We start from the raw sequence: 24,334 nt of genomic DNA on the forward strand, positions 1-24,334 counted from the left end.
TCCTTTATGTACTAGGAAATAAGAGAGATCTTCATTAATCCTGAAGTTAATTACAGTTTGGCAACAGCGCTGAATAGCTGAATATTGAAGACAATAAATAAACTACATATACAGAAGTACTATGAAGATATACATGTACAGAAGTTAACTTAACCCATACAGAATTCAGATAAGTAATGACCCCCTCCAAGATCACACAGCACTGTATAGGCGAGGTGAACTTTCAACATGTGGTTGTTCTTTATACAACAATAGTGCTGGAACACTCTGGAACACTAATATCAGCAGAACACTAATATCTGCAGCTCATTTCCTAGCCATTCAGTGGCACATATATATCCAAATTCAAATTCAAATTCAAATTTTATTTGTCACATACACAAACATACACAGTACGAAATGTAGTGAAATGTATTATACGACTGCTATTGACCCTAAAAGAAAATTAAAGTTTACAAATAAGAAATAAATATAAATAAAAGAATACGATAGAAATTAAATAAAAAAATTAAATTAAACTAGGAAAAAATAGAACTAAAAATAAAAATAGAAATGTGCTAGAAAAAAATGGAACTAAAAATAAAAATAGAAATATGATATGCATAAAAATAGAAATATACTGTACATAGAAATATGATGTGCATAAAAATAGAAATATACTGTACAAATTGAAATATACTGTACTGGTGTGCAAATATCCAAGTAGATCAAGGGTCATTTATACTGGATGTACTGTATTTTGGCATTTACCACATCTCTCTCTCTCTCTCTCTCACACACACACACACAGCAATCAGCCATAACATTAAAACATTGATTATCAATTATGGACCAGTAAAGTGGTGACGAGATCATGGGCACCCAAGGCTCTCCCTGGCCCACCACCAGAGTGATACTGACCTAGCCTTCTAACTCCCCAGATTGAGCACACATGTGTATGACTGAGATGGGCTGATGGCCTGTAATATAGTGGTACCCCATTCAGGGTGAACTCTATCTTGTGCCTTGGGTTCCCTGGAACTGACACAGGATAATCGGTATAGATAATAATGTTATAATAATATATTATTATATGGTTATAATAATGGTTAATCTGTAATAAATGGTTGTTATAAATATAAAATATTGAAACTACTATGATTTTATTATTGTTAAACATATTTCTAACTACAATCATGACAGAGAGTTGCTTTATATTAAAAAAGTACTAGGCTAACATAAGATACATAGCCTATATAGCGCAGATAGAACTAGATAACTACACTAGGTGTTGAAAATAGAACCTTGGTACGTCTTTGTGCACAGGTACACATTCAGAGACATTAAAAGAAAACCACAAAATAACTATTTGACTAGATTGTCATTTACTTTAAATGAATAGGAATCCTGCTGTTTAATAAGTTTTATGAAAATATTTTCCTAGCGTACCCTGGTGGATATGTCATTAATGTTCCCTGGTACTCTCACACCTGTGACCCACCAGCTGGTTAGAAACATTTGCATATATATATATATAAGTAATTGATCACCCTGTGATTCTCTTACTTAGAAATCATAGAGGGGTCTACAATTTTTAGCATAGGTGCATTTCCACTGTGAGAGACAGAATCTAAAAAGAAAAATCCGGAAATTATTTTTTAAACAATTTTTTTGTAAATTACTGTGTTAAATAAGTATTTGATCACTTGCTTATCAGCCAGATTTCTGACCCTCAAAGACCTGTTATTTTGCTTTTAAATAGTCCATATGCTTCTTACGGAGCCGCTTCTGGGTTTTCCTGGCTGTGTGCTTTGGATCATTGTCATGTTGGAAGACCCAGCCACGACCCATTTTTACATTAACATTTACAAGATGTTATGCTGCTTGTTAGAGGCACACATGAGCCAGTTACTGTATGTAAACACAACAGTAACTTGATGCTTCTAAGCAGAGTCATATGCTCACATTTCGAGAACACTCATAGTGCTTGACAGAGCCTGAACTTTTAATTGGAATGCTTCTCCTCATTTGCAAACCTTTTGTGTTCTGAAGAGATGTAGACATGGAAACATTAATCAAACACATTCATGGCATTAATAAAATCTGAGTCTAAACATTAATCTAAACATTCAAAAGGCACTTGGTTACCAGTTCAGTCCTTTCTTAAACTAAATCTAAAACTGGATGAATAAACACCTTTATTCTTATTGAGGAAATGTGTTGTTAGACTCTAATCCACCAAGTCTACACATTCAATCACCCCTCTGCCATTTCACAATGCTTTAGAGCTGGAAACATGTTGAAGCTTCAGGCAGATGTGCTACAGCAGTCTAGGAACACATACAATAGCCAATAAAAAACATTTGAGACACAGGTTCACCAAAGCATTTGGCTGAATCTAAGCAGACAATTCAGGGATATACGCATGAAAATTGATCCTGCTGCTTATGACCGCAACTACATCATCAATGAATACAACGGAACCAGTGCCACTGGCTGCAATAACATATTATAGTGTGTTTCAGTTAATCAGCACTTCCTTTCCTTCCTTAGAACTACTCCCATAATCCTGGTACTAGGTAGTCTTGACTTTGCTGCTCTACAGTAGAACTGTATGTGTTTAACTAAACTTTTGTAGACGTTTTGTTGGTAAAAATCTGTTTGAAGTCTTTTGAAGTTTTTTTTTTATTTCACATAGATATGCCTCCCTCCAGGGGTAGCTCAGTGGTTAAGGCATTGGACTATGGTTTGGAAAATCCCAGGTTCAAACCCCCCCTGTCAGGCCCTTGAGCAAAGCCCTTAACCCTCAACTTCTCAGATGTATAATGAGATAAAAATGTAAGTCGCTCTGGATAAGAGCATCTGCCTAAATGATAGGTGTACTTGATATGGCCCACTGTTATGAAGTTTTTTTCCCCCTGTGGTCTACTAGTTGGTTTCTCTGTTGTTGTTTTCTTTTTAACTTGTGTTGTTCCTGAGCTCATCCTTTTTAAAAACGTATACCACGTATACAGCCACACAAACCAACTGCTACCCTTCTCATGGATTTTATTGAGGTTTTTAGCCTAAATATCATGTTAATTTTTAGTTTCATATCAAGACTTAATAGCAATGAGCAAGTATAAAATGCATTTTTAGTTTGTTCAATTGCATTTATAATTTACAATCCCAAGTTTTGTCAATGTCAAATATTATAAATATTATTTTAATACTAGCTGATGCATTTAGACTATCATCTTAGGATGTTTTTCTTGGCTAACACTGGCTTTAGCTGCTCATAAGGGACACATCTCAATATATATCTGTATGTAAAGCTGCTTAGTGGTAACTATTGTGAAATGTCGTGTCATTGGAATAAAATTGAAATTGGTTATGGTGAACTGCCCCTAAGAGCATGCATATACACATGATAACCTGTGATGTATTGGCTTCCATTCTCTCTCGGGGAGAATTCCCCTGTCCTATACTGGGTATTACAATTAAGCAGTTTCTTGAGATGAATAATAAATGCACGTATCCCGTTTTGAAACATATTTGCCTCCACAGTGACAATAATTCAGGGGTTGATCACATTTTTGTGGATATCTTGTCTTGACCTGTGAATTTTACTCCATTAACTATATCGCTATCTCACTGTATACTTGCCACTGTCAGTGACTATGATGGGTGAGAAAAATGCTATACAGAAACAAATAAGTAACCTGACACTCACACACACACACAATGTCTTACAATATCTTTATTGTTTTAAACCTGAAGGCTACAGAATCCAATCGTCAAGGCTGCTACATATTAACTAGCATTGAGCACAATATATAATTATTTTAACTGACAGCAAATAATAAGAAAAGCAATAATGGCACAGATGTATGACTAAACATAGCAGTAGCAGTCAGGGACTTCACATCCCAGAGCAATGGGTATTTTGTCCCTGGGTCATTCTCCTCAGATCGAACACAGGCTGCTGGCTAAAGTGAAACACAAAGCTCCAATGGCTTCTAATCAGAAACAGTAATAATCTTACAATGTCTCCTATGGCAACACAGACACTGGATCTTACTTCTCATGGGCTATTTACACTTAGGCTCAAAGGAGGAACCATAACATACATTTACCATGTATTTTGTTATCAGTATATGTTTTCTTTATTTTTTTATTTATTTTTATTGTTATTTATATTTCCCAGTCTGGACAAAAACCACAAAACAGTATGCTTGGGAAAAAAGCACAAAAAATCCCATACAGTATCTGAGGCATGCCATTTACAGTGAATCAGACAGTCATGAAACAACAAGGCTTCTTATGGGACCTTCGCTTTGGACATGCGTCACAGACGCACACCTTCGTACAAACAATTACTTGATACAATAAAGAGAGTCATAAATAAATAACTCATACAAATGAAAACAAAAAAATATTGGGTAAGTCAGGGGGAGGAAAAAAGCAGACATGGCCACTGAAGAATCAGCATAAGGAGACTCATTGGCTGACGGGATTGGGTGGTTTATCGTCATGCTGGACATTAGCGTTTGGAAGCCATGGTGAGACAGAGCGTGACATGGTCTGCTTAGCCATGCTGCTATAATGGCTGATCACCGTGTAGAAGCGGCCACGAGAGTGAGCATCCTGTGCAGTGTAGTAGGCCTCAAGGGATGCTGGGATGCATCTCTTATGCTGTAGGAGTGCAGCATAAAAACGCAGTGAATCATATAATTATATTCTTGCAAGCTCAGATCAGATTTATTCCCGAAACAAGTAGTAAACTAATTATATATAAATATTAATTATTAAGCTTTCTATCATATAGAGCATGCATAACATCTTACAGATACGTGTGATTTTAAACTCATCAGCTATGAAGGGGGATCAATTCAAACCAGGAATGTTTCATATTGTTGTCACTGCTGAAATGCTGACTTTCCAGGAACTCCTGTAATGACCTTTTCTTTAAATAAAAAAACAAACAAACAAAACGTCCTGGTTTGATCACCAAAGATGTTCTTTTTTACAAGACAATTCACGACCTCATGCAGGAACACGGCTGGGAGTTATTGCCACATCCCTCATAAAGTCGTGACCTCAACCCAACCCAAGCCATTTACACATGTTGGTCCATTAAGGGAGCTCCTGGAAGGCCAGCGTTTTAGATGTAAGGCAGACGGCCTGATTGTGGCTCTGCCTTACTGAGAAAACTTTTCATCTTGATGGTATCCAAACACTAGTGAAACACTTAAATAAGTACATTAGTGTATCAGGGGATTATATAGAGAAATAAAGTTACTCTACAGTATACTGTTATTCTGAACAATCAAGAGTCTTGGTTTGACTTTAATACCCCTCATACTAAAGTGTTAGAAAGCTTAACAGGATCTGGAGCCATATGAGCTTTATGAAATATGATGTCCTTCATTTTTCAAGCAACTGATTTAAGGAAGCCTCTACTAAGAGAGATACGTCTAACAAACACTTACTCACCTTGTACACAAAGCCATCTGGACAGGTGTGATCATAAGTGAATGCCTTGTACACCACTAAAAATACTATGCAGGCAAGAAAAGCCAAAGCCAGTACAATTAGGATTGTGACCTGTGGAAAACAAAAGGCATAATGGTAGTGTAACAGTCATTACATTAATAATAGTAATTATACAGGATAGAGAGAACTGATACAGCCAGACAGCAGTTAAAAATTGTTGTCACTTTTACAATTCCACAAATGCGCAGTAACAGCTTATGGTTATTGTTCTTTGAAACCAGGCAAAGCTATTTATTGTTAACATGAACAAAACTTTGAATGCTACTGTACATGAACAATAACTGCTATACAATAACCAAATTAACAGACAACATTGCAAATTACACAAAAGCCACTCATTTCAAATTGACTAAAAATCTGCAAGGTGACAGATGTTTAATGTGACTTGAGAGACTGGGGACCTCTCTGTAATTTCACATGGATTTTAATGCATATTAACCCGCCATCATCTAGCAGCAGCACAATGCCTAAATGCAGGCCGACAAAGATCAAGTGCTTCAGTTATGGTTCACATCAAACATCCGGACGAATCATGTAAACTCTGTGACTGACTGTGTCATTGTTGTTGAACCAGATATAGTGGACTGAGTAAATATTTGCCACTTTAACTAACAGATCTGACATACAGCCACTAGTATATTACAATACAGGAGAAATTTTCACCTGTTTAGCAAAGCATAAGGCTTGTAAGCTTTTGTTAATACACTGTAGGTAAATTCACTTTTATGTGATACAGTAGCCAACAGAATTCAATTGGTAACTAAATAAATAGTCATAAAACTTTTAAAGTCAATGGTTATTTGCAACATCCTGTGTGTACATGCATCCTGTCAAGTGCACAGGTATTTGGGATGTGACTTTGTAATTTTCCCCCTGTATTCCCCTGTAATTTAAATGGCTTAATAACGATACTACATTACTTAGTACATTAACTAATATATAGACATAAAGGAATCCTATATATCTTATAGTCTAATTTTTTTGCAGGCATGGTTTAAAGTCAAAGGAGATCTAACAATTTAATATATCTGGAACATTTTTGCAAAAAGTGGAAAAATTGAGTTAATCTCAAACTAAACAAAATGTGACAATTTAATAAACTCGTACAAAAAATGACTGAAGGCTGCAGTGCTTGCAAGGGTGGTTATCGTGACTATTTCCTAAAATGTTTCTGTTTTTCGCTTGAATTTAGCTTCTTTTTTAAAATATTTTACATTAAAGTTGGTAAAAGACCTGCTCCTGTACAAGACACTTATCCTGTACAAGATCATGGAGGCCTCAAGCCTTTCCCAGGAGACTTTGGGCGTGAGGCGGGGTACACTCAAGACAGGGTATCAACCCAACGCTGGGAATGCACACACACACACACACACACACACACACACACACACACACACACACACACACACACACACACTAAGGGCAACTTGGGAATGCCACTTAACCAATTCCTCAAACCAGAGTACCTGGAGGAAACTCACCAAACATGGGGAGAACATGCAGACTTCATGTACACAGACTGGTAATCAAGGCCACAGTGCTAACCACTATGCCACTATTTTTAAAAGAAGTGATGCTTACGGTTGGAGAGCCACTTCTAAACATTATTAATTCTTCATTATATCTAGGTCACGTCCCTAAACCTTTCAAGTTGGAAGTTATTAAGCCGCTTCTTAAAAAATCTAATTTGGACACGAACGCGATTTCAAACCTTCCGTTCATATCAAAAATATTAGAAAAAGGAGTATCAGCTCAAATATGCACATTCTTGCAGGAAAACAACATCCTTGAAGAATTTCAGTCAGGTTTAGTACAGAAACTGCACTAGTTAAGTTTGACTTCAGACCAAGGCTGCATCTCAATACTAGTCCAAGTTGTCTAGATTAACTGAGTGTGTCCAGGACATAAAAGATTGGATGACCATTTTTTTACTAAATTCAGACAACACAGAGATATTACTTATCGGCCAAAAAAAAACAGCACACAACAGCTTTCACAATTTAGCCTTTAGCGTTTAGAAGGATGTACTGTGACCACCAGCTCGACAGTAAAAGATCTGGGCGTAATATAAGACAGTAACTTGTCCTTTGAAAATCACATTTCAAATATCACAAAAACAGCCTTTTTCCATCTTAGAAAGATTTCCAAACTTAGGAGCATCTTATCCGTATCTGATACAGAAAAGCTAGTTCATGCATTCATGACCTCCAGACTGGACAATTGTAATGCATTACTAGGTGGTTGTCCTGCATCCTCAATAAACAAGCTTCAGTTAGTCAAAAATGCAACCACCAGGGTTCTCACTAGATCCAGAAAATATGATCATATAACCCCAATATTATCATCCCTGCACTGGCTACTTGTTCAGTTTAGAATTAATTACAAAATAGTATTAGTACATACAAGGCCTTAAATGGCCTTAAACATACCTAACCAGTCTTCTGAAACGCTACAATCCACCACGTTTCTTAAGATCACAAAACTCCGGACTTCTGGTAATTCCCAGAATTTGAAAATCTACAAAAGGGGGTAGGACATTTTTATATTTAGCTCCAATGCTTTGGAATAGCCTCCAGACAGTGTTCGGGGCTCAGACATCGTTTCCTCAAGACGCATCTCTTTAATCTGGCATACGCGTAACTCATCACATAACCTCATACTCCAGTACACCTATCCTGAATGGCAACTGCGCTAATTCGCTCCATCTGTTCTGTATTTTTCTACCCATCCCGAGGCATCTGGAGATTGTGCCAGCTTCAGTAGACAAAGGCCAACCCTGCAAGGATCCTGAGGCATTCAGAGAAGGACCAGCTCCAGCTGGATTCTGCTTTATGATGGTTGGAGCTACGCATGCTACTCCTGTGCTTCCAGTGATCCAGACCCCATCTGCCCTCTGCACCTACTGACTCCCTGGCTGAACTGGACTTCATGTTAATTTAACTTTCACCGGAACAACACACATGATGTTATATCATTTCTATCTGTTATCACCCAAATGAGGATGGGTTCCCTGTTGAGTCTGGTTCCTCTCAAGGTTTCTTCCTATTGCCATTTCAGGGAGTTTTTCCTTGCCGCCGTCGCCATCACCCTTGGCTTGCTCATCAGAGACATTTCATTCATCATTCGTTCATCTCATTATTATCTAGACACATTTTTCTTACACATACACACTTCCAAATATTTTCTTTTCTAAAAAAATTATTTCATTTTTGTGAAGCTGCTTTGAGACAATGACCATTGTTAAAAGCGCTATATAAATAAGATTAAATTGAATTGAATTTACATAACAAATATTTGCAAAGTTAACAGGGGAACCATTTGTATATTTTTATATTGACTGTAAGTATACAGGTAATACAGATGGCCTTTAGCTTTGATTATGGTGTGCGTTTTAAAAACTACACAACATTTTTTCCTGTTCCAGACTTGCATTATTTTTTGCAAGATTTTCTACTAAAGACAGGAGAGTCAACCTACCTATGTAAAGTCCAGCAAATCCTAAAGACTTTCAATGAATTTAAGATCAGGACAGTGTCCAATTCAGGTGTGAAAATGATTCCTCATGCTCCCAGAACCACTCTTTCACTATTTAAGCCCAATTAATTTTGGGATTGTCGTCGTGAAATATGCCTGTGCCATCAAGGAAGAAAAACTCCATTGATGGATTAAGTGAAGTTGATGTAAAATTCTCTAAGCCCTACTCTGTGGTGACCCATTTATGTGTGCAAATTATCCTTGAGTTCTACTCGCCATGTGAGTGTGTAAATGCTCTCACTTTCACTATTAAATATAGCTGAGATTTCTACTCTCATCTGTTTTTTTATGACCTCTGATTATGGTCATTAATAATATTTTCCTTCCATTAAGTACTATCCTTCTTACTTTTAATAATGTGTTGGACGATTCTCAATCCAAAAACAGTTCTTAATAAAACTGCAGTAATGTCATCTGTCTCCTTAGTCGTTTCTATTGATTGATGAAGGCCAATAATTTGGCCCATTTAAAACAAAATAACATCTTTTCTTTGAGCACAGGATAATGCTTCCGACATGGAAATAACGACATAAAAGAATGCATCATAAAAGAATTGTTGCACCTGAAAAATATGAATCACTGCAGTAATTATTCATTATCCAATAAAGGCTTATATAATAAATGTACCTGCTTATTTAAATCCAAATTACTATTTATTTTGCAGTGTAAATAAGGTGCAAGATAAAGGAAGACTGTTTTTGTGTGGCGACATGGTGGCGTAGTGATTAGCACAGTAGCCATGCACCTTCAGGGCCGATGGTTTGATTTCCGACGATTCACCATGCACATGGAGTTTGCATGTTTCCCATGCTTGGCAGGTTTCTTCTGGGTACTCTGTTTTCCTCCCAAGATGCAAAGACATTAGATTAGGAGATAATTGACATTTCCAAGTTCCCTGCTGTGAATGATTTGGTGTGTGTGTGTGTGTGTGTGTGTGTGTGTGTGTGTGCTTGTGCCCAGATTTCCTGTGACCTTGTACAAGATAAGCGGTATAGAATGAGTGAGTGAGTTAGCAATCATAATTTTTACCATTTCTGTGTGTGTGTGTGTGTGTGTGTGTGTGTGTGTGTGTGTGTGTGTATAAAAGTTACAGCTTAATTCATTATAAATATGTCTATTATGCTTCATTTCAGATATTTACTGGACTAGAGCTGATTTAACTGTCCAACCAAATGTATTATATCCGTTATAATTATATTATATCGGTTATATCCGAAGATGAGGCGTATGAGGGCATTCAATCAGTATCCTGGAACAAAAACAGATTCTACTTGCTATATCTGTACAAATATTTTACTCCATAGGGTTCTAGCAACTACCTTAAAAACAGGCTAGTTTGTCAGGCTTTAGCACCAAATTTATACTAAGAGAAACTCAACAATGAAACAATAATGAAAGAAAGTGAATCAAAAGCAAATCAGACTTGAAGAAAAACAATATCAGTTTTCTTATTACTCTACCAGGTAGTAAGAAAATAATATCTCAAATAGGACACAGAGAAGTTTACAGGACAATTTAAGGCATTTTAAAAGAAGCAATAATTTATATATATATATATATATATATATATATATATATATATATATATATAAACACGAATGGATTCAACTGGCAACACAAAAATTAACCAGCAATGGAAATCAGATTTCTTGAACACTCTGAAGACAGTCCCTGGCAGGATAATTTGTGAGAGAAAAAATATATTTTTTTTGGCTGAAGATGAGGCAATGGTCTTCATAATGTTGCAAGATATTGTGTGGAAGTGTTTCTTATGCAGTATGCAGAAACTGTATCCCACAGCACTAAAAAGGAGTTGCCAACCTTTTATACTCATGAGAACATGCTTATGCATATATTGTCATTGATGAGAATGTCTGAAAAGAACTAGGTTGGTATTGTTTTTGTTCAGTATTTTATAACAGGCAGCTGAGGCAGACTGATGTTATCAATTATGTTATAAGAGATCAATGACAAACATAGTCTCATCCTCAAGCATTCTATTTCTGATCATCATTACGTTGTCCTTGTTTTTAGCTCCAAGGTTGTTTTTGTCATTGCACAGTTGCTCTTGTTTTTCATGTTGCTACTCAGGATAATCCATATGTGGAAAAGTATAATCCCTGGGCCAGATTTACTCTGCAGCTCAATTTCTATGCACCCAGACCCTAATACTGTACTTTAAACTTATTTAATATATAGCACTGCAAAACAGCCCCTTTACAAATCATACTTAAAAGGATGGACCCACTTTTCCTCTTCAGAATTGCCTTAATTTTTCATGGCACAAATTGAATGAGATGCTGGAAACATTCCTTAAGGATTTTGGTCCATATTGACATGATGGCATGAAGTTGTTGCAGATTTGTTGGCTGCACATTTATGATGCGAATCCCAAAGATACTTTCCTGGGTGGCGATCTGGTGACTATGGAAGCCATTTGGGGACAATTTGTGACTTGCTGCTAGATTTGTACCAGGGGGCTGAATTGTGCAAATAAAATATCCCCCACACCATTATGCCACTACCACCAGCCTGAGCCGTTGATACAAGGCAGGCTTGATCCATGCATTCATGTTGTTTATGCCAAATAAGACTCATCAAACCAGGCAACGTTTTTTTCCAATCTTCTTTTGTCCCCTTTTGGTGAGCACCTGTGAATTGTAGCCTCAGTTTCCTGTTTTTAGCGGACAGCTGCTGTAGCCTATTTGCTTCAAGGTTCAACATGTTGTGTATTCAGAGATTTCCTTTAACATACCTTGGTTGTAACGACAAGCAATCTGAGTGACTGTTACTTTTCTATCAGCTCAAACCAGTCTAGCTATTCTCCTCTGACCGCTGGCATCAACTAGGCATTTTCGCCCAGAGAACTGATACTTACTATTTTCTCTTTTTTAGACCATTTTCTAAAACCCTAGAGATTGTTGTGTGTGAAAATCCGAGTAGATCAGCAGTTTCAAAAATACTCAGGTCAGCCATCTGGAACCAACATGCTACGTTCAAAGTCACTTAAATCCCCTTTCTTCCCCACTCTGATGCTCAGTTTGAACTTCACCAGATCGTCTTGACCATGTCTACATGCCCCAATGCATTGAGTTGCTGCCATGTGATTGGCTGATGAGATATTTGCATGAAGAAGTGGACCAAACAAAGTGGCTGGTGAATGTATTAATCTGCTAAGTGTTGTGCACTGATTTATAAAAGACACACAACCTATACTGTATAGAACTCAAACTTCTTAAACTCAACTAGCAGCTACTGACACTTAGCGGCTTCCTTCCTTTAGGTTCTAAATTTGCTCCAAGGTTAGTAATATAAACAAAAACAATTATCTGGGGAGTTAATTGGCTAAACCATCTGGACACAATAAATAATAACCTGCATATGTGGTGGTTTTTTTGTAAAGTAAATACTAATAACCCATGGTGTCTCGGGCCTAATATATAATTGCTAATAAAATAGTTAACTATTAAATGTAACTATTAGACAGGCAGTAGTTTTAATATTTAAAAACAAATCAAAGTGAGGATTCTGTCCCCCATATTTTTGTAACCTTATTTATCCTAAATTTATCCCACAGTATGAATAGAACAAATATTAAACATCCAAGCTGTACTTATGTTGCTTTTGCAGATTCCCTAATTAAAACAGAGAAGAATGAATATTTTGAAATGTCATGATAAAAATTGATGTGTAGCACAAAATTAATTACTTATAAAACTGTTGTTCCACAGATCAGCATCTAAATCCTAGACAGCTTCTGGACTGTTGGCATCGGTCAACCAGCTTACATTTATGGCATTTGGCGGACACCCTTATCCAGAGCGACAGTCAGAGTAGATTTTTTTTCATTATACATCTGAGAAGTTGAAATTTAAGGGCCTCGCTCTGTGGCACATCAGTGGTTGTGAGGTTTGAACTTAGAACCTTCTAATCAGCAATCCAATCCCTTAACAACTAAGCTACCCCTACCCATTGCTTAGAATGCTACAGTAGCACTGCTTACAAGGGAGAACCAACTGAAAGCTACCAGATATCACAGTGTTTTATGGTGTTTTACTAAAAGCACTTACAGTAGAATGCATAGACTCATTACAGCAGATGGAATAAGAGGAGGTTACTTCTGACAATATTCATTACCAACTGTGTATAACTCCATATGGTGAGAAGAAAAGGGGACATGACTATATGACAGCACTATTTATAGCACATTCTGCATCATACATCACTTTGTGACTTTGGTAAAGGTTTCAGCACTTATGTGCATGCATACAAGAAGGTATCCAAGTGATTCTCACCATGTTTAGGGTGGGTGAAATAGAAGCAAAGGATGGATGAAGTACAGACAAAAAATTCTCCTCCAAGGAAATGTTTGACTGCAGCACTAAACTGCCAGCCCCTTTTAAAAGCTTTGTGGGGGTTTACCTAGACGTAGAATAACAAGATCAGTTCTCCAGGGCAGCCTCTACTGCACAGGCAATCCATTGGGCATCCTTACTATTAGTCATGCTAACAGTGTACACTTAACACAGACGGAGGGAAGATGGAAGGGAGAAGGCCTAAGAGAGCAAAGGAAAGTGTTCTGTAGCACTAATTGCTCCCGATGCACTTAGATATAAGGTCATGAGAGATGTCTATTTCACTTTTCACCAGCAATTTTATTAACCAAAATAAGGTTAGCAATTTACCTGTCTAAAAAAAACTAGCCACTATGTATCAGATGGGATGTACAAATAACATGCTCTGCACATTAGTGACTGAATGAAAACCCTACAAGTGAAAAGGTGACACTAATTGGCTTTGGCATTAGTCATAACGCCAAATCACAAGGTAGTTCAAATGCACTAGACGTTTTAATTTTAAATTTTTGTTTAAATATTTCAAATAATGTTGTCAATTTCTGAAGGTCATGGTAAAATACGCAAAAAGGTGCAATTTTGTCCAACTGCCAATGCTACATATAGTACTAGCTATACTAGAATAAATCAAGAATTGTAGCTAATGTTAAAAACCAAGCACATTAAAAGGGTAAATAAATGAACCAACTCACATTCTCTGGTTGTTGTGCTGGTGTTTTAGTGTTAGCAGTTTAAGGTCTGGTATTTTGGACACACATAATTATTATTATTATTATTATTATTATTATAATAAATACAAGGTTTGTCCAAAAATCTATATAGCATGTAAAAGTCTCAACTCCATTTTTATGTCTACAAAAAAGAAAAACATTGTTTTGTCCTCAATACAATAATCCTCAATCCATTTTTAAAAATACAATTGATTTTTTTTTATTAAGTCTCTTTCTGCAATTAAACGAACAATATTTTCTACTGTTTGCAAAACTTTAGCAATGTATGTACTCACACTCTCAAAGTCTTGCTGCCAATTGAAAGAGACTTTTACTATTATCAATTAAATTAAATTTTATGTGTATAGTGCTTTTAACAGTGGTCATTTTCGCAATGCTGCTTTAAAAAATCAAAAGAAAGTTAGGGACATGAGTATGAAATGTGTAAGAGAATTTGTATGAATCAAAATGATCGGATTGTCCCTGATGAGCAAGCTGAGGGCGACAGTGGCAAAGAAAAACTCCCAAAAAATGATTGCTAAGAAAACATGTATTGAAGCACCCAGTTAGATTAGGTATTACGGTTGATCAAGTTAATCCAGGACTTTTATTGTGCACAATAACAAAACACAGTTATGAAAAGAAAAATAATCTCCTGCTACACTAATGCATTAATCCCAGCGTTTCACTGGAGCTTTATATCCCATTAAGGTAGAAAATCTTACCAGTACACCGGAGACATGATTGGATTGCATGTTTCACATCTGAAATACTGGCCTCCCTGGAACTCCTTTAATGACATGTGAAAATAGTTTGGAATGAGGTCGGGACCGTATGAGGGATAAGGCAATAACTAACAGGCGAATTCCTGTAATGTGCAAGTGGTGTTCGTGAATGATGTGTTTACAGTTCCCACAGACAGCCTCTTCCATGAATTGGTGACAAGTTATTCATCGATTTTCAAGGATCAGGTTTTCATTTGCAGAATGTTCATGGGAACGACTGCACGGGGCTCCAAGCCAACTCGGACTGGATTTTAGCGTTACGCACGTATGGCCTTCCTTAAAATATTTTCACCATTACAATGTTTTACTGCAGCTAAAAATCTCATCAAGCCCAATGAGGGGCTTGAAGTATTCTGTAAATATCAATTGGTTTTACGCCTTCACTCATGAGAAATTTCCAGTTTGAAAGTCCCAATTTCCAGAAAATCCCAGTTTGACTTGAACAACCTTTGTATTATTTTAAGGTGTTAATGTATGACAATTTCATGGCAAAATGTTTGTTGTGATGGTTAATAATTAATCAGTGTTAACTGTGAGTGTAGAAAGAAAACTGATATATTATAGGTGAGTTTACTTATCTAAGCCAAGATGATGGCCAACATCGTTATTTCTCAGGGATGTTGTCTAATTTCCTTATTTATTTTGGCATGATGTATTAATATGTTCTGCTTGGCTACATCGTATACCAAGAGACGTCCGCTTTTCTTTGTTTTGAACATTTAATGAGGGGGAACATTCTTCCTCCAACTACTACTCAAGTGACAGCAGGGAATAAGGCTGAGCTCCGCCGGGAGCCTCCAAGCAACAGAGCTAAGAGATTAGTTCGCTTTTTGTATACAAAATCATTTTTTGTATTCTAAATATCAACACAAAAAATTAGCTCACTATAGGAGTCAGAGCAATTCCAGACCCGCAGCTCGGTTGGAAAATGATAAACAATGGAGGGAAAACATATTAGTCTGAATGTTCTGCATTTCAGAAAATATTAGTTAGTAAGACAATATGTTGGGTTTTTCTATGACATATGGTTCTTGTTTTTTATTATTTGCAAAAATACTGAGGGCACAAACTCTGTAATGGAAAGCTTTGTTCCATGTCTCAGTCGTACTGTATCTACGCCTGACAGTCAGCACTGTGTTTGTACTATAGGATTGGCCTTTCCCTTTATTAGTTACTACAGTGTTCAACACTAAGCGTAACATCCTACAAATTTCTTTTATTAATCAAACCTGGAAACTCAATTCTGCCAGCATCTCCCTAGTACTTACACTGATCCAAAACAGACGTGAATATCTCAGTCCAGAGTGCGTAAACATCAATGGCAAATCAATAGAAGCTGTATAAATCTCAACACATTATAGACCATATATCAGTGTTTTTCAATACCAATCCTGTAGTAGTTGTATCCTACACACTGTATTTTAGTGCTTTTACTGATTTTTATACTTGAGACAATACAGGAGCCAAGCTGATGGGTTAAACTGGACATGGTAGAACAGTGAAAATGCATTATGCAGTGCATCCACAGTACGGTAGCAGAGGCCTGGTTTGGCACATCTGGCAAACAAACTGGCAATGGACTATGCCACACAACATCATTCCAGCGAGTCAGCAACAGGGGTGTGTTCATGTCTGTACAAAGTAAAGGGGGGGCGAGATGGGGAAAGTGGCAGTGGAAAGCCTGAACAGTCATAAATCTGGCACATGCTAATATACTGTACTGTTTTCCACAAACTGAGAAGAAGGAGAAAAGGACAGTATTGTTTCGTACGGTTTGTGAAAGTTAATCCTAATTGGTTAGTAGTTAGCATTCATGTAGATGTGCCACATTTGTGTGTCAGGTAAAGTTTCATTTCTCACACACATGCAGTAAAATAGGCAACATATTTGGGAATCAATCTCTGTCAGATTTAGTTTTGAACAATGAGATCCAGAAGTGCTTGAGCTTGCCAATAATATGGAGATTCCCAGCTGGCGTTTAGCTGAAGCCGTAACAAGCAGGTGTTAAGCAGGTGTTGAGGAACTAAGATTTATCATATTTATGCAGCCCAAGCACAACATCCTCGTGAAGATACAAAATGTGTAGCAAAAACAAAGTTAATATTGGTGTAACATAACAAATTAGTATATTGATTTATTTTCAATAACTACAGTACTTGGTCTTATTCAGGATCATGATGGGCAACAGGGTCATGGTGGAGAATGGGATGCCAGGCAAGATGAGCACACAATTTAGTGTAAAGGCAAATCTGTAAAGGCAAAAAATGACCATGCAATACTCCACAAAGCCCCAATTCGGAATGAAGACACTGGAGTGGCGAGGTGGGAATGCCACCCTTTGAAACGCAATGCCACACAAGTGCAATTTAGTGTCAGATTCATAGACAGGTTCCTTGTATCACTCAGCTACAAACAACATATACACATATCTATTTAATATATATATATATATATATATATATATATACACACAACAGCTGCAAACAATATATACTGTACATATTTACTGTACAATATGTACATAATCTAATGCATATACAAATCGCGAGTTGCTGAGCAATGATACTATGTATTTGAGAAAGAAAAACAACTAATTATAGCTAGTTGTTTGGTGCATATTAACTGTTTTTTACCTTCAGTCTCTCTGACACCCCATCAGTGAAGCTTATGGTGTACTCCTCCACCTTAGGCACCTTCATCTTGGCCTTGTTCTTCTGCTCTGTCTGGTACTCAGTTCTTGTCTTTACTACAACCTGCACAAAAAGTGGATAAACGCTATATAACACACAAAGAACATACACAATTCACTTTTTTTAATCTCATGGTACAGTATATTCTTAATCTCTGACTTTGTGACCTAGCATGAACATGTATTTCTGTTAGAGATGATTAAGCGATTCCTGTAATGCGATCTTATTGTAATGACATTTAGCAATTTTTAAAACTATTGGTAATGATAAATTAGCTAGCAGTCCAACCCATTCTCTCTCCCTGTCCCTACTCCATATCATCAATCTCAGGACCTGATACCACTTTGCCGTTCTAGTGTGAAATGTGTACCACCCATTTTTCATTATTTTTATAAATGTGAAAAAGTAAAGTAATGGATAGACATAAATCCTTTTAGTTGAGTACAACGGGGATGCTAAAATACAGGTTTATAGGGTAAACTCCCCATGCTTTTGACATGTCACAAATTTCTCTACTCCCAAAACCCTGACCGGCAGTTTGGCAAGGTACACAAAGCAAGGCCCACGAGCCACTGCATTATTTGATTTATCAAGTGGGAACGCCAGGCAGTGTAGCACCTAAGAGGGCTGTTTTTGCTTCTCCAACAGGGCCATGTGCTCATTTGTAGGGACAACATTGTGAAGATCAGATAATATATCACCCATCAGGATAACACAAGGTAAAGGGCAGTCTCTGCTGGGTCCCAGAATAAAAACTCCAGTTTGTGCTAAATTAAAAGACCATCCAGTGCAAGAGCCTATGGATGACGTTTACCTGAATGGTGTGAAACCTTCTTGCTAGCAGTCACAGCAGTTAAAAGAGAAGCAAAAATTGCATGCCCCAATAACTTGCCTTGCATACAGTAAATTGGTCACCAGATGCCTCTATCATGGCCCTTGGGTATGGAGGCCATATTACCCAACTTTGTGACTCAGTTGATAGATCCTTGCAGTCTTCAGTGAGGGCAAACTTGAAGTGCATTCACTGCTGTGCTGTAGGGAGAGTAGCCATATTATCCGCAGGGGAACATCCTCAGAATGGACACAGTGTCCTCCCATCTGTAAGCGAATGCTGCTCCAATAAATGGTGGATGTGTCATACCTTTTGGCAGTTTTTCTCCTTAATTTAGTCATGTCCAATTCCCATGTGTCTTGTTTGGGGATTCCCCATCAGCAACAGCTGCCAATCGGGGAGGATGTAGGTTGCGTCCTCCAACAATCTGCTGCTCACACATCATTAGAGATGGCATAACACACTTGACGGAAAGAGCTATCCACCCCTCTAGACTTATGGTTATGGATGGCTGTAGCATCACCTGGGAATCAAGCTCGTGACCTCCAGGTGAATGTGGTGAACATGTTTCCACTGCACCAGTCGTTACTTTTAACACTACTTTTTATTGCATTGCTCGTAATGTTCGTCATCTCTTTTAACTGTACTTGGTCAAACTGTTTAATCAACTATACAATACACATATATGTCAGGGTTATCGGTGCATCCAAGGCCCATCAGAGAAAGATTTCCCAAGACCATCTTAGCAAAGATAAAAAAAAAGTTTAAATAAGCATCACTGTGAGAATACTCTGTAAAATCTCATCACTGTTTTGCTACAATGGGTTTAGGAAATGAGGTTAAATTGGTGGTCTGGAAATAATCTAGTTGCCTTGGCAAATAATGCCCTAATTTATTTTCCCTAGATTGCCTTTAGTCATGCATATAAAACCAATCACATCTCTCATGTTGCCTTCGAAATGTCTCCCTTATAATAACTGTAGACTGAGTAGGTCTGTTCTCACAATGTGGTCACAGTCTGGGAACAGAAATACCTCAAATCCAGGAAGACAGAAGCGTTCCTTTGTTGTGTGTTTACATGTTTCCAGAAGCATTCAAATCCTAAGCGGAGCTGACAGTGCATACATAATCCTAAAACCATAGATCTGTCAGTTCAATTGCGCATATTAAGCTGGTGTCACGACAGCTTTGACACAAATCCAGTATTTTGCCATCCTTTATGTACTGTACATAAGCAAAATAAGCATAATGAATAAAAATGTGTGATACCTCGAACGTTAACATACGGTACTGTATATTTTATACCTAGCTCTTTTTTAACACAATATTTATTTTCTTCTAATGAGATCCTGGACCACATGTAGGACATTTCAGCAGGGATCAGACAAAAAAAGATAAGATTGACGTTGCAAATCACTGATTTGGAGAAAATGCTTTTCAGACAGATACAGACTAAGATTCACAAATTGGAATATAATTATTATTTTCTTGTAACCATTTGTTGGACCATATTTTTGCTCATCATAGCTGTGGTGTGTTCTCTCTTCACATCACACAAAAGATATTACTCATGCCTGTCGAGTGTCTAGTTTCCCTTGTATGTATAATTGCTGGGGAGCTGGGCGTAGTATAGTAGTAAATATAGTAATAACTATAAAATAAAAACAATACCGTCACACATTGCTTTTCTTCATGCACATTTCGCTTTGAGTTCATGGTATGTAGGCTTGTGCAGATGGGTTTTATTTATTTATTTTTTCAAAATAATATTTAATTAAATAACCATACATCATTAAAATTACAGTTTTTTATAGTCATTAACTCTGTTAATTGAATTATTATATAAAACATATACACATTCTGTACCTGCACATTTACGAAGCTGTGCTGACACAGGGAATGTTTATGGCATGTTTAAAGACAAGGAATTTAATCTTTAATCTTTTTATATTGAGTCTAATTTCACAACCATATACAGTATCTATACTTTTTACATTTTTATTATTCATTTTAAAATGTTTCCATTTATGGAAATACATGTAAGTGCAGGATAAGATTCTATTTCATGGATATCATTTTCACTATACTTTTGACAAGAAATGATCTTATAAAATGTGAAATAAAAATAAAAATAAGATTTTTAAGGATTTCACCTGGATCCTAATAATCCTTGGATACTTATTACTAATCATTAATCATTACTAATTACTAATCATTTTGGCCTACATTTGTATTTTATACTATTATTTAATCATTTATTATTTGATCTTTAAAAACAGAAGTTCTTATGATAATAAAAAATGTCAGTCAGTAGTTTCTCTAATCATTTGGGCATAGAATTTAAATCATATTATGTAATTTGAAGTTAATATTCTGGACGTGATTGGTAATCCTGTTACAAATGAGCCTTAATCCAACATTTGCATTTAAGTTTATATTGTTCATTCATTTCTTTTAATATCATAGTAATTTAAAAACTAATATGGTAAGCTATGAAAATGTTTCACAATGCAAACTTCTTTTTGCCAAAACAGAAATTAAAAAAAACGCAGGCTGTCCAATTGGTGATAAGTGAGAAATACTGTAGAAGTAATCAAAATGACACTTTCTCTTTAAGAACTATAAGGTATCACAGAGGATCATATCCATCCCATGGTAGATATGTGGGAGTGGGAGTGGAGTTTTTTTTTAAAGGTTAAGTATAACTCATGGAGCATGGCGCTGTATTACGTCTGTGGAGATGTGTAGAGATGTGTAGAGAAGGTGACAAGGCACTTCAGTTAGCAGGTGTAATGCCCTGATTTTGCTTTTCTCAGTAAAATGACTAATGAACTAAAGTGCAATCTGGCGTAGTTTTCAAAATGCTGTTTTTGATATTTTTTTTGGAGTCAGCAATCGTCCCTCTTTAAGTCCTTGACCCTGTTTGTTGACCTGGGTTTCCTGAAATTTAAATATCAACATTAAAAGACACAGGGCTTCTCACTCATTTGTTCAGCTTCAGTAACCACTTTAGCCTGGATAGTGTTTTAGTGGTCCTGGTGCTTATTCTAGGAGCACTGGATGTAAGACGGGAAAGACCCCAGCAGGGAAAGAGGTGCAGCTCACCACTGTCAGGCGTGTCGAGCCTTAACCGTAAATTTGGACAAGTTATGGAAAGGAATGTGATGCCAACATCCACCCATCCGTCCATCCATTGTCTTAAGGAGCTTAGACCACAAAGCAAGGTCTACCATGCATAAGGAGCCAACCCAACCCAGGGCACAAGTACACACAGTAACACACCCAATCATACACTACAGATGATAAGAAAAAACCCACCAAGCATAGTAAGAACATGCAAACTCCATGCACACAAAGAGAACCAGAGATGAGATCCAAACCACCAACCCTTGAGGTGTGAGGCGACAGTACTAACCACTAAGACGTGAACAATACATTTCATTCAAATATTGCACCACAAATCCGGTCACGTCTTTAGATCACATCGAGATCGTAGCCAAAATGCTCGACTTATTTGTACTTCACAGTCTGATTGCTTTTGACAGATCCCAATAACATCATCCTGCCTCAAGGAGACAGGGTGAAGACTCCATTACTCTGATATGCTGGAAGATCTGATGAGTGTTTATGTAAGACTGTTGGCTGTCAGGACAGAAATGTCTCTTACCTTGTCTGGTGCTTGATACTGAAGATTAGTAACATCCAAGGGCGTGATAAGGGGAACAGTCTGAAATCCATCTTCAACATTCACTGCTTTAATCCCTTTGTCCTGTAGATTACTCCCAAGTTTAACCATCTTTATCTTTTTTCACCAGCCTAGGAAAGCCATCGTTTCAGCAACATGGTCAGTTTTTGGATTTTGGAAAGCCTACACTGATATTATTGTAGTATTCACACACACACACACACACACACACACAAATCTCCATTGACAAATAAACGGTTTGTAGGTAATTGCAGTAGGGAAGAAAAAAAAATTATATATATATATAAGATACAAAAATGATGGTAAAGCTTTGCCTTGGAATACTGTATGCTGAGAAACCGGATAATGCAGTCAGGAATGATTTTATCTTGCTCAGGTACACTAACATTTACACAACCGACAGAACAAAAACAAAAATCCGCACCTTTTATGGCTCACAAGAATCTCTCTCTCTCTCTCTCTCTCTCTCTCTCTCTCACACACACACACACACATGCGCGTATTTTAAATATATTTCCATACTCACCAAAGATGCGAGGTGTTTGTGCTGAAGGCGGTCGGGCGGAGACCGAGACGCGCAGATGTGCAGAGGAAGGAGGCAGTATGGAGGAGGAGGAGGAGGAGAGGAGGCAGTATGGAGGAGGAGGAGGAGAGGAGGGGAGGAGAGGAGGTAAGACAGCGGGCTCCGGGGTGACGCTCCAGCCGCACAGCGTCTCCTCAGCACTTCCGGGGCGACACCGCTAGAGGGATCCAGAACAAAGCCAGCCTGTTGTCTTTGTCCCGTCTAATCACGTGTCGCTAATGACAGAGAGTTAAACCTACAGTAATAACGACGTACAGCACAACCAGACTGCTATATTTTCAATTATATTACTTTCTACTCAGTAAAAGATGTCATTCGTGACGTGTCAAAACAACAAGAGTGTTGCGAGCGTGCGGTGAAACCTTATAGAGCAAGGAAACCGTTTAAGGCCATGTCGTTTCGTCCTTCTGTTACACACCGAGTTCAGTCCTTATTGTATATTAGGGGAAACATTACCAATTACAAGTCACTAATTAGTGTTCACACGCCACCTACTGGGAGAAAGTAGAAGTGCCGATGTGATACGTCCTACTGCTTTATCCTGTACACAGGGTCACAGGGAAATCTTAGGAGACAGAACGAGGTACACAAAGGTGTCAAGGCAGGGCAATCTGTACACACACTCATTCACACACATTACAGGCAATTTGAGGACGCCAGTTAGCCTCTTTGGACTGTGGGGGGAAATCGGAGTACCCAGAGGAAACCCACCGAGAGAACGTGGGGAGAATATGTTAACTTCATGCACATAGACCCGAGGTGGGAATCAACCTCGGACCCTTAAGGTGCAAGGCGACAGTGCTAACCACTAAGCCACCGGATACAACACGTTCGGGTTTTAAACCTGACTATAACCTCTAACCTGTACCAGGGTACTTTACTTTCTCACTCAGGGCAGGGGTGGCTGCTGGGACATGGCCTGCGGACTGGGAGGTCCCTGGTTTGAACTCCAACGCCTTTGGTTGCTACTATTGTGACTGTTAAGAAAGGTCCTTCACCCCCAAGTGTTCTTAACCCTGTAAATAACTGCCACAAAAATGACAGATATATATCCGTTACCTGTGTGCAGGGTGACATGTAAATTGAAGCACACTCTCAGGTATTCTCTGTACAAGTCAGGGTCTGGACACCCTTATCCGGTGACTTTTTTTATCGCATTATACATCTGAGCAGTTGAGGGTTGGGGGAATTGCTCGAGACAACAGTGGAGGTGATGGATTCAAACCTGTGACCTTTCGATCAGCAATGCCTTAAGCACTAAGCTACCCCTGCTCAGTTAATGGAGCACCAACCCACAGCGGGACACATACAGTACCACACCCACACCCAATCATACACTATGGGCAATTTAGAAACTCAAATCAAGCTACTCAATACAGTCTTTTGGAAACTCGAGCATGTGGAAGAAGACCACCAAGCACATGGAGAACATGGAAATTCCATACATACAGGGCAGAGGTGAGATTTGAACCCTCAACCCTGGATGTATGATGTGACTGTTAACCAATGAATTTTACTTATGGTCTCAAAATACTAATATGATGTAAATCATTTACTTATCATCTATACTGCTTTATCCTGGATGCAGGGTCGTGGGGGACCTGGAGCCTATCCCTGGTGAATTA

At 37.7% G+C, this 24,334-nt stretch overlaps 1 protein-coding gene across 1 annotated transcript; it reads right to left on the minus strand.

The window, feature by feature from the left end:
• Positions 1 to 3,715: 3,715 nt before the first annotated feature.
• nsg2 (neuronal vesicle trafficking associated 2) lies at positions 3,716 to 22,876 on the minus strand. The gene is made up of 5 exons (XM_053478721.1): positions 22,653 to 22,876; positions 22,088 to 22,236; positions 17,532 to 17,651; positions 5,455 to 5,565; positions 3,716 to 4,653 (listed from the first exon to the last, which is right to left on the minus strand). The coding sequence occupies exons 2-5, from the start codon at positions 22,214 to 22,216 to the stop codon at positions 4,459 to 4,461; spliced, it is 555 nt and encodes a 184-aa protein (XP_053334696.1). The 5' UTR covers positions 22,217 to 22,236; positions 22,653 to 22,876; the 3' UTR covers positions 3,716 to 4,458.
• Positions 22,877 to 24,334: the final 1,458 nt, after the last annotated feature.

The sequence above is a fragment of the Clarias gariepinus genome, chromosome 19, assembly GCF_024256425.1.
Source record: "Clarias gariepinus isolate MV-2021 ecotype Netherlands chromosome 19, CGAR_prim_01v2, whole genome shotgun sequence".
Classification (NCBI taxonomy): domain Eukaryota; kingdom Metazoa; phylum Chordata; class Actinopteri; order Siluriformes; family Clariidae; genus Clarias; species Clarias gariepinus.

What these genes read in the sequence shown, in the direction of transcription:
- nsg2 (XM_053478721.1), bottom strand. Translation starts at nt 22,216, where the DNA reads ATGGTTAAACTTGGGAGTAATCTACAGGACAAAGGGATTAAAGCAGTG. An exon ending in GGGTGTCAGAGAGACTGAAG is followed by an intron (nt 5,566 to 17,531) that starts GTAAAAAACAGT and finishes TGTTTTCCACAG; the next exon opens with GTCACAATCCTAATTGTACT. An exon ending in CAGATGGCTTTGTGTACAAG is followed by an intron (nt 4,654 to 5,454) that starts GTGAGTAAGTGT and finishes GCACTCCTACAG; the next exon opens with CATAAGAGATGCATCCCAGC.